General features: G+C 48.3%; 2 protein-coding genes across 2 annotated transcripts in view; one reads left to right on the forward strand and one right to left on the reverse strand.

Annotated features, from left to right (window-relative positions):
- The window catches only part of LOC143123975 (anthrax toxin receptor 1-like), a 19,960-nt gene extending 17,558 nt beyond the window's left edge, over nucleotides 1–2,402 (reverse strand). Inside the window, exon 1 of the mRNA XM_076285233.1 lies at nucleotides 2,052–2,402. Within this exon, the coding sequence (XP_076141348.1) occupies nucleotides 2,052–2,215 (164 nt within the window). The 5' untranslated portion in view covers nucleotides 2,216–2,402. The remainder of the gene's footprint in view (nucleotides 1–2,051) is intronic.
- Nucleotides 2,403–5,044: 2,642 nt separating this feature from the next.
- On the forward strand, nucleotides 5,045–9,231 carry znf488 (zinc finger protein 488). The gene is made up of 5 exons (XM_076285234.1): nucleotides 5,045–5,260; nucleotides 7,155–7,386; nucleotides 7,925–8,187; nucleotides 8,338–8,666; nucleotides 8,778–9,231. Exons 1-5 carry the CDS (start codon nucleotides 5,045–5,047, stop codon nucleotides 9,229–9,231), a joined length of 1,494 nt encoding a protein of 497 aa, XP_076141349.1.
- Nucleotides 9,232–11,364: the final 2,133 nt, after the last annotated feature.

Genomic DNA, 11,364 nt, shown 5'->3' on the forward strand with positions numbered 1-11,364 from the left:
GTTATCGAAACCTTACACTCAAGGAGCAAAACATAACGCACATTGATTTACAAAACTCTAAACACATTTCTCTACTTTAGACACAGAAAACTCAGGTAATGTCTCTTCTGTGCAATTGCAAGGCACTACCTTCCAAAACACACACCCATGAACCAATCGCTTAAACACAACTATCGTGTCAGTGTGTGAGGACACTTAAGTGCTTAGCCGTAAACTCAACAATCAGTCCTAAACACAGGGCAACAGGTTAGCTCTTGTCAACAACAGAAACTGAAGGTGATGATGAAGGTGATGTTGCTCAGAGAGGGAGACGAGCAAGAAACTGAAGGTGATGATGAAGGTGATGTTGCTCAGAGAGGAAGAGGAAAAAAACATTTTTATGAAATTAAAAAATGAGTCAAAGGCTAAAAATTAGTGTATGGTTGTGTAGATTTGGTATGGGCTATAGTGATATATTAATCGTAAAGAAATGTAGTATGATATGCAAAAATGTTGTGTGTAAGCAGTTGAAGAAAAACAGAAAAAGAAAAAAGTCCTCAATGTACAGGTCTGGTTTTATGTATTCAGTGTACAGGACTGGTCTTATGTGTCCAGTGCACAGGTCTGGTGTTATGTAGTCTATTGATCTGGTCTTATGTGTTCTGTGTACAGGACTGGTCTTATGTGTCATGTTTGGTCAGTATATTCTTGTCCTCTAATTGTCCTCTAATCCTACTTGAACATTATTTCTGGAAAAAAATCAAGCATACACTACATTCTAGGAAAACCTGTTTTGACAAATGTGTTTTGTATTGAGAACATTAGTGTAGTATGTAACTGATTCGAAAATAATCAGATCATATGATGGATGTGTTTGTGATATGACAACAAAATAGAGTTTTGATAAATAATTTACAGTTTAATTTTGCAAAAGAGCAAAGCGATTCTGCTATTTGTGTAGTGTTAATTGTGAGTAGTGTTTTGAAAAAAACCGGCACTGTTTTCAAAATTGTACTCAAGCAATGGAAAATGGAAAACAACTGTAAATGAAGATCCTGTGTGTCCTTTTTGATGTGATTGTTGAACACAAAACAACTCCATGAGCAGTGATGACAGTAGCCTACACACACACACACACACTTTTTTGTTTCATAGACATCCTGATTCTTCTCTATTTTAATGGAGAATGCTTTACATGTCCCGAGAACTTGCATTTTAAAAGCACTGTGCAGAAAATACTCAGCATGCAGTCAGATATCCTGAATGACATCATTGTTGTATGGCCCTGAGGAAGCCTGCCATTGCCCTGAGGAAGATAGGCCTACTTGCAAGAATCCAAGAAATTCTTCTCTGTTTACACTGATGTTTATTTTTTGTCATCTTATTTGATGACAAAAAAAACTGGTCACCACATATTTAAATACCCAGGGCGCGCAAAACATATAGGCCTACTGTTAAGAGCAAGTGAACGTTGAGGAATGCACATGTGAGAGATTCTACCGGGCACAGCAATGCCTCTGTCCAAGTGTTCGCTAGGCCCGCCACAGAGGAGTCTCGAGCGGCACTGTTCGCTGAAACCCAATCCACCGCGCGGCTACATCCTGACCGGACGCGCGCGTGGGGGGATGTGCCGCTGCCGTCGGAGCTACTCTACTCCCGGACAATGCGCTCAACACAGCACCACAACAGCAACCTGTTTCCGGGGCTACAAAGCACTTATTTCATATAAAGATCTATATACCTGATCTGTGCCGATGCAAATACTCGCCATATACTCTAGACTAGAGTCTAGTCTATCCGAGCGACCGCTGACGACAGCGCTTGAGTAGACGTTTAGAAAAAGCCTGTAGCATGGGCTACTGAATGTGTGTGTGTATGTTTGTGTATGTGTGTGTGTGTGTGTGAGAGAGAGAGAGACAGGGATTGTGTGTAAGAGAGAGAGGGGAGGGGGTATAATTCCAGTTTACTATGCATGGAGAAACATGGTGAAAAGGCTGTTCGCATTCCGTCCCCGGGTCTCGCGGCAGTGTGCAGTGAGGTGACAGTAAGAAGTCATAAATATGGACACTTACTTGTCAAGAACAAAGTACAAGTCAAAGGCTCCGTGACATGATCTCTCCGCCTCTTGCGTTTCCTCCTCTTCTTCGCCGAGCGCCGCGCGTGCAGCTGTGGGCTCCTGCATCGTTATCATTAGGAGCACGAGAACAAGACACAAGTTCAGCCAAAGCCGCGCCATCTTTATCGCTCCACTGTCTATCTGCTCGGCTTCCAGTGCGGGTCTAACTTTTACATCCTCCCCGAGCCAGTGAGAGTGTGTGTCCAGCGGCCGAGGACTCCGCTATACGGCCGGGGAGTATGTGTGTGTGTGTTTGTGTGGGTGCGGGGAAGTGCTGCCTGGGACGCGACCGGACGAGACTAGCCCCTCCTTACAGCAGCACAGGACAGGACCTCTCTTTACGGGGCAACATGGAGAGAGGAGAACACACTTCCCTTTTCCGGGAGAGAGAGCGAGAGAAGACCTCTGTCCGTTTCTCAAGCATAAATCATGGATAAGAGATTCGGGCAGGCTGCCATTCTCTGACATTTACCCTCAGTCTCCGATTCTTACCCCAACTCCCATTATCATAGTTCACAACATGCGCGTTAAAGCATGGAATGAAATGACAGTTACGCCTTGAAAGAATGGCAACTGAGAGTATCCCCCCCACACACACACACCACCTATCCGTCACAGGTTCAAGGTGTGTGTGTGTGTGTGTGTGGGGGGGGGGGTATTAGGAACAGACAGGGGGGGCAGAGTTACTGACCAGCGCCCGTTTCTTTGATTCATCTGTTATTTCGCGAGCTCCCTGTTCTTGCTCTGAATTCAGTCGAGCGAGCAGAGCGCTAGGTTGACTCGCGCGTGAAGATGGCATTAAGGGGCAAAGGGAACCAGACAGCCTCCGGGTACGACGACAACACAACCCGAATACCAGCAAGTCATCTGCGCTGCACTGCCAGGGCCGGCGCGAGTCACCGGGCTCGAGGGCATGTCTTTACGCATCCCAGCCACCAATTAAACTAATCAGGCCATCGCACGCGGGAGAAAAAGAGACCTGACACGCCAATGTGTGTGTGTGTGTGTGTGTGTGTGTGGCAACAACCTCTCTCTTTATGTGTGTTTGTGTGTGTGTGGCATCAACCTCTCTTTATGTGTGCGTGTGAGTGTGTGTGTGTGTGTGTGCGTGTGAGTGTGTGTGTGTTATCTGTCTGCAGCTTCCTGTAGGAGTGGGTTTTGGGTGGATATTCTCTGGACCCTCCCATCTAAAAGCTCCCTTCTATTTATAAACACCATAACAATTCGTTTCAGATGTACTGGAGCCAGTGTTTACACAGCATTGGCAATTATCCCGCTAGTAGCCTACGCTGATGCAGAATCACGCGACACCTGCCTGACATTTACACACGAGCTGATGAGTTTTCCCTCTAATGGCGCATTAACGGTCAGCCGAGTGGTTTCCGCCGGACCCGGCGTCAGGGCACAATCGAGCATTATTAACCGACATATGATCTCGAGGAGCGAGATGCTGCCACGGGGCGAATAAATTATGCATATTTTGAAAATGGTGAAAATGCTCTAATCTTGTGAACAATTAATTAATAATGCATCAAGGAGTTGTGAATAATTAGCCCAACAAGTACGCCCGTGTAGTTGGCTAGGCCTATCTGATCATGTAGCGCGCCCGTGGCTGCTGATCGTGGCTCTAACCCTGTCCGTCCCAATGATAGGATAAGATACTGAGTGGCCCGTTATAAATGCGGTATAAACCACTTTACATTAACAATCTGGGGTTTTTTTTTACTTGTAGCGTAGGTTAACTAGACTTGTTATACAATACAGAGTTATGTCTATAACGCTTTCATTTTAAAAGAATGAATTAGGCTACGGCTACCCCAGAGATTTTGCACAGATTATTATCATGATGGATCATGAATGGAGGATTATAGTAGGCCTATTTAATTTCCTAATCCTCGTGTCCAAATCGGATTTCCCGAAGCTATATCTCCATTGATAACGGAATCCCGTCACTCTCGGTGCGCACTGCTGTTCATCTCAGCCGTGTCACCGTGAAATGCGCCTCATATGGAAGCAGAAGTGCACCGGCTCGTGCTCGGACCCTCACCAAGGCTCCGGTGAAGAGGCAGGCGCAGTGCCCGTCTGCTTCGATTAGCACGTGAAAGGAGAAGGGCGCCAATCAGAGGCACCCTGGGGGCTGAGACACAGCAGAGCAGCTCGTGAAGGGGAGGGGGTCATCGCGCATCCTCGCGCAAACGATAAGTGCCTGACAGAGAGCAGCTCGAGACACAGATTACAAGGAGTCTCCGCAGTTGTCACACACGCGCACCCTACGGTTCCCTGCCGACGTGGTTTTCTCGGAGGTGCACTATTGATACCGGCACATGCACCTGACTACCCATTAGGTAAGAACGTTAACGTGTATAACTATGCGCTATGGTTTGGACCGTTGTGGGTTTGGACCGTTGGGTTTCCGGCGTGTCGCGGGCTGGCAGTCCTTCTTTCACAGCGACGCAGTTTGATGCGTCTTTACAGTAACGAACACTCAAGAAGACGTGGTTCTACTTTTAAATTCGATTTGTAGATTCTGAGAGCAGCAGTGTGTCCGTTGTTTCCGCTCATAAAGTTCGAGGCGGTGATGGATGTGATGTGGCAACCCCCCGCGCACGCCACCCCCTTGCGCGCAGTTCTGCTCCAGATGGGAAAACAATGGAGGAGCTCTGACCGGAGCCGCGAGACAAAAGCTGCCCGTTGAATGATTAGCATCCTCGCAAATGACTGGAAATAAAATTTACACTAAGCACCGGTCTGCCAGCGACGTGAATTGGCCTGAAGGAATTCTGTCCCATGATCTATTTGCTGTGTATTTGACTGCTGCTCCAAACTCGGCCACAGTAGCTGGTGTTGGAAAACGACATGTTTATATTGACACGTAATTCTCCTCAGTGTGTCTGATGTATTTACGTCATGTTCTCAGCTTCTGTCATGTCCGTTATTTTCAGACTGAACATGGAGCATATGCTCATGTCTCGCGCCCTCTGGACCAGTGACGGCAAATGTGTCCCCACTCACGCGGGGGATGGGTTCGCCAGTGTGCACGTCACCCGCGAGCTGCCGGCGGGCGCAGCGTTCGGCCCGTGTGTCCTTCATAACGGCTTCTACGACACTATCGCCTTCATCGCGCTCAAAGCACGCGACACTAAAAGCAACTGCTACGCCTTTCGGGTGAGTTCAGGCGACTTCTGCCGATACGCCCGACAGAAGGACACATATTGAGTGATGTGTGTGTGGATGACTGAAGGACACAGATTGAGTGATGTGTGTGTGGATGACAGGACACAGATTGAGTGATGTGTGTGTGTGTGGATGACAGGGTTCGCATCACTCTTCATCAGCTGCTAGATGTGTGGAGCGATGCTGTAAAAACGCAGGCGGTTACAGTAGGAAATGGAAACACTGCAGAGAGCTGACAGGGAGAGCAGTGAACAGTGCTGACCATAGAGATGAATGAGGAATAGTAGTGGACAGTGCTGACCATAGAGATGAATGAGGAATAGTAGTGGACAGTGCTGAGTCTGACCATAGAGCTGGTTGTGTTTAGTAGTGGACAGTGCTGACCATAGAGATGAATGAGGGAGAGTAGTGGACAGTGCTGAGTCTGACCATAGAGCTGGTTGTGTTTAGTAGTGGACAGTGCTGACCATAGAGATTAATGAGGAAGAGTAGTGGACAGTGCTGACCATAGAGATTAATGAGGAAGAGTAGTGGACAGTGCTGACCATAGAGATGAATGAGGGAGAGTAGTGAACAGTGCTGACCATAGAGATGAATGAGGAAGAGTAGTGGACAGTGCTGACCATAGAGATGAATGAGGGAGAGTAGTGGACAGTGCTGAGTCTGACCATAGAGCTGGTTGTGTTTAGTAGTGGACAGTGCTGACCATAGAGATTAATGAGGAAGAGTAGTGGACAGTGCTGACCATAGAGCTGGTTGCGTTTAGTCGTGGACAGTGCTGACCATAGAGATTAATGAGGAAGAGTAGTGGACAGTGCTGACCATAGAGATTAATGAGGAAGAGTAGTGGACAGTGCTGACCATAGAGCTGGTTGTGTTTAGTCGTGGACAGTGCTGACCATAGAGATTAATGAGTGAGAGCAGTGGACAGCGCTGGTTGTGTTTAGTAGTGGACAGTGCTGACCGTAGTGCTGGTTGTGTTTAGGGTTGTGTTTAGTAGTGGACAGTGCTGGTTGTGTTTAGTAGTGGAGAGTGCTGGTTGTGTTTAGGGTTGTGTTTAGTAGTGGACAGTGCTGGTTGTGTTTAGTAGTGGACAGTGCTGGTTGTGTTTAGTAGTGGATAGTGCTGACCACAGAGCTGGTTGTGTTTAGTACATCACCTCAAGAATGGAGAGCTAAATGAGAGAAGAGTGGCATCTTTGGTTGTAGTTTTAGACCTGGGATTTGTGTGTGTGAGGTGAGCTGTGTAGCATTGTGTGTGTTTGTGTGTGTGTTAGGTGTGCAACTGTGTTTGTGTGAAGTGTGCAGGTGTGTGATGTGCAGCTGTGTGTGTTTGTGAGGTGTGCAACTGTGTGTGTGTGTGTGTGTGTGAGGGCAGCAGTGTGCCAACCATGCAAAGTATCTGGTGGTGCCTGTGGCCTATGCGGCGGCTGTGAGATGCACATGTTTATGATCACAGCTTTATGATCACGCTGTTTAAAGTGACCACAGGTTTATGATCACAGGTTTATGATCACGCTGTTTATGATCACATGTTATGATCACGCTGTTTAAAGTGACCACAGGTTTATGATCACAGGTTTATGATCACATGTTTATGATCACGCTGTTTATGATCACAGCTTTATGATCACGCTGTTTATGATCACATGTTATGATCACATGTTATGATCACAGGTTATGATCACGCTGTTTATGATCACATGTTATTATCACATGTTATGATCACGCTGTTTAAAGTGATCACAGATTTATAATCATGCAGTGAGATTACAGTTATATCTGTATGTATCCAGATGAGAGATTAGACATTATTACTACTCATGATAATGATAGCCTGTGTGATGTCACAGTGTTGAGTGTGATGATGTCTGTTGATGTCACAGGTTGATCCTGAGGCCATGAGGTCGTCTCCGCTGGCGTTGTCGTGGTTACGGCTGGTCCAGGCGGCTCGGAACCGTGTGGAGCAGAACACGGAGGTGTTCCTGAAGGCGGGTCAGCTGTTCTTCCGCACCCTGAGGCATGTCCAGGAGGGGGAGGAGCTTATGGTCTGGTACAACGAGGAACTGGCCCACCTCCTGGGCCTGAGGGACGTCAGAGCCACACACACACCTGACCGTAAGTACCTCACACACACACACACACACACCTGACCGTAAGTACCTCACACACACACACACCTGACCGTAAGTACCTCACACACACACACACACACACAGACACACGCACACCTGACCGTAAGGACCTCACACACACACCTGACCGTAAGTACCTCACACACACACACACCTGACCGTAAGTACCTCACACACACACACACAGACACACGTACACCTGACCGTAAGTACCTCACACACACACACACACACACACACACACACACACGAGACATATACACTCGACCGTAAGAGACACACACACACAGACACTTTTAGTTTCACTGTAGAACCACCAACATTATACACTTCTAGGTATTATTGTGCAACTTGTGTGTGTGTATGTGTGTGTATCTTAGGTGTATTCCGTGTGGAATGTGATGAGATTCACTGATGTTGATGTGTGTGTGTATGTGTGTGAGATTCACTGATGTTGATCTGTGTGTGTGTGTTTGTGTGTGAGATTCACTGATGTTGATGTGTGTGTGTGTGTTTGGCAGGTATCTGCTGCGTGAGGTGTGGGCAAACCTTTCAGCACGAGCACCCGTACCTGGCTCATTGCCGATTCCTTTGCCCAAACAACAACAACAAAGCTGATTGGATGAGCAGTGAGCCGCTGAAGTACAAGCAGGTTTTTGATTGGTTGAGCAGCGAGCCTCTGAAGTACAAGCCGGTTTCTGATTGGTTGAGCAGCGAGCCTCTGAAGTATAAGCAGGTTTCTGATTGGTTGAGTGGCGACCCTCATGACCAGAGGCAGCCTGAGGTGAAACGGACACACAGAGACACACATCTCGCTCGCTCTCTCACACACATGCGCACACACACACGCACACACACACACACACACACCGACTTCCACAACATCGCCCGGGACCTGGAGCACAGGGCGAACTCCTGCCCAAGCCCCCGCAAGCGTTGCCATGACGACTCCCCCGGCGGCCGCGGCACGAAGTCGGTGCTGCTGGAGAAAGCGAACCCGTCCAACGAGAGCAATATCCCCCCGCGTCCAGCAGGGGGCGACATGGAGAGTCCGGCAGCAGCAGGAACGCGCCTGGGCACGGAGGGGGGCGTGTCCAGGAAGGAAGCCACGCCTGCTGGTCAGCCCGCTGAGGACAGGGATGCCGAGAACCCGAAACGCCGAGCGGAACGCTGTGACCGGAACCTGAGGACTCCTGAGCGTGTTCTGCGGGGGAACGAGGAGCAACGCAGTGCTTTCTGCAGACCGCACAGACACCTGGGGACGTCAGAGACGCACACACCCTCCAGCACAGACACACACTCACACACACACTCAAGCACAGACACACACTCACACACACACACACACTCACGCTCCAGCACTGGCTTCTACAGCCTGCCCACGCCGTCCGCTGATCTCCCACTCGCTCTGGAACCGAAGCCGGCGATCAGCTTCCGGAACGTTCTGGGCTCTTCGCTGCTCTACGGGGACCTGCCAAGCGGTCCGCCCAGCGTCCAGCCGGGATACCCCTACTCCCCTGACCAGTGGCCCCGGGGCGGTTTGGGGGTGACCCCCGTGACCCCCGCTGCCCCCCCCGCATCCCTGCCGCTGCTCCCCCCCACGCTGAGCCCGCTGGCCGTCGCCGGGCAGAACTGGTGCGCCAAGTGCAACCTGTCCTTCAGGATGACCTCTGACCTGGTGCTGCACATGCGCTCGCACCACAAGAGGGAGCCGGCGAGCACGATGCCGCTCAGGAGGCAGCGGGAGGAACGGATGACCTGTCCAGTCTGCCACGAGCACTTCCGAGAGAGACACCACCTCTCACGTCATATGACCTCTCACAACTGACACACACACACACCACACACACATACACACCACACACAAACACACAAACACATACACACATCACACACACACACCACACACACACACACATCACACACCACACACAAACACACATACACACCACACACACACCTCCCACACACACACATACACACACACACCACACACACACACCACCCACACACACACATACACACACACCACACACACACCACACACACACACACATACACACCACACACAAACACACATACACACCACACACACACACCACACACACACACACACACACCACCCACACACACACATACCACACACACACACACACACCACACAGCGTGGAGACACGGACTTGGTTGATTAGGTGATGATACTCATTTGTGTTTGGTTTCATAGCGACTTATTTATTTCAAAACGTTTTACTGGTGTGTGTAGTAGAATAACACTGAAGCAATATGGCTGTAGTGTCCACTAGATGGCGCTAATTACAAACTTCTTACTGTTTTGTAGTGTAGATGAATGATTGGCAAGCATCTCCAGTCAATGTTAGGAAAGTGTGTGTGTGTGTGTGTGTGTGTAAGACGTGCCTTATGAAGCTCAGGGTGTAAGAAGCGAGTAATAAAAGCTATTAAAGCACAAAATGGTTCAGTTTCCTGTGTATAACTCATTTCTGAAGCTAACTTGCCACCAGACAAATGACTCTCAGATGTCTCAGATAGCAGTCAGTTCACGTTAATGCAGCACCGTGTGTGCTAACTCAGCGTAAATTTCAACACCGCCAGAGAAGCTAACTCACCGCCAGAGAAGCTAACCCACTCACTTGCTTACCAGAGAAGCTAGCTCACTCACTTGCTTACCAGAGAAGCTAAATTACTCACTAAACAGAGAAGCTAAAGGCTGTTTTAGGCTTCTGCGTCAAATCGACAGCGTAGCACTGCAGAGCCCTGTGCATCGCCGTGTACCCCCTCCAAGCCCTCCACTGTCGCCTGACGCGCACCTCCAAAAAATTGTAACCTGGCGACACAGACAGAGGATTGTAATTGGTCGACTCAATCTGTGTGTTGATAGTCAGCTGCTTCAAGCAGCCTGCTGTGCAGAGTAGCAACATTCTAGTTCACTGACATTAGCTTTGCAAATAAACTCATTATTTTAACTCATCAAATAAACTCACATATTTTGGTTACAGTGGCGGTGCAAAGTGTCTATTTGTCAGTAACGTTTTGAAATCAGCACTAGGCCAGCAAGCAGCACTTTGTTGGCAGTTGTGGGAAAGTTCGCTTGCTAACATAATAACTGGCTGGCAGACACATCGCAAATAACCTCACTTGTTGTTTTCTGGTTATAATAACTAGGTCATTTGAATGTACTGTGTCTATTTCTCGATAACTTTTACAAAATCTAAGCAAGAAAAGGACAATAAAATATCACTTTTACAAAATCTAAGCAAGAAAAGGACAATAAAATATTACTATTTCGGCACGGCAGTTTTTGGAGTTCGCCATTCTGACTACATTTTCGGTGGTGAGCAATGCAGACAGAGGACACACAGAACTTCGAAAGGTTCACGCTGGTGTTGAGGCAACGGCGTAGTCACTGTGTGGAGTCGACGCAGAAGCAGAAAACAGCCTTAAAGGGGTGGTTCAGGATTTTGGACATAGGACCTCATTTCCAAGTAAGCAAGTGTGATATTTATCAGTGGAGACCATTTTCAACACGTTTCATCCAGTCCTTCTAATTGCAGAGTTCGCAGGTGCTAGGCTAGCGCAAGTCAACGGTATGTGCTAGCCTGCCACTAAAAACAGTCACACCCACTCCAAAGTACACCCGAGGCAAATACTATCGATGTAAATGTCTGTATTGATAGTGTTATTTCTAACGTTATTCTATCCTTGCATTTCAACGATCGCATTACATTTTGAGGGACTAGTTTCTTAGCAGCGACGGAATTATACTTGCTCCGGTTAGTAGTACTGCGCCGAAAAGTAAACAGTAAAGCGCACTCCAATGGGGATACCTAGTAGTAGCCTTGGTAATATCAGTTCGCCGCTGAGTTGCAAAATGACTACTAACAACTTCAGGGACCAAAGTATAACTATTGCAACGCGATGCAAGGGTAGTTGTATTTCTTACACT

The sequence above is a fragment of the Alosa pseudoharengus genome, unplaced genomic scaffold (genome assembly GCF_046254945.1).
Source record: "Alosa pseudoharengus isolate Yale_2024_CS ecotype anadromous, Long Island Sound unplaced genomic scaffold, YU_APseudo_1.1 YU_APseudo_1.1_scf_15, whole genome shotgun sequence".
Lineage (NCBI taxonomy): Eukaryota > Metazoa > Chordata > Actinopteri > Clupeiformes > Clupeidae > Alosa > Alosa pseudoharengus.

Coding starts and splice junctions, on each gene's coding strand:
- znf488 (XM_076285234.1), top strand. CDS start 5,045: ATGGAGCATATGCTCATGTCTCGCGCCCTCTGGACCAGTGACGGCAAA. Junction 7,387..7,924: donor AGCCACACACACACCTGACC/GTAAGTACCTCA, acceptor TGTGTTTGGCAG/GTATCTGCTGCGTGAGGTGT. Junction 8,188..8,337: donor ATGACCAGAGGCAGCCTGAG/GTGAAACGGACA, acceptor AGCCCCCGCAAG/CGTTGCCATGACGACTCCCC.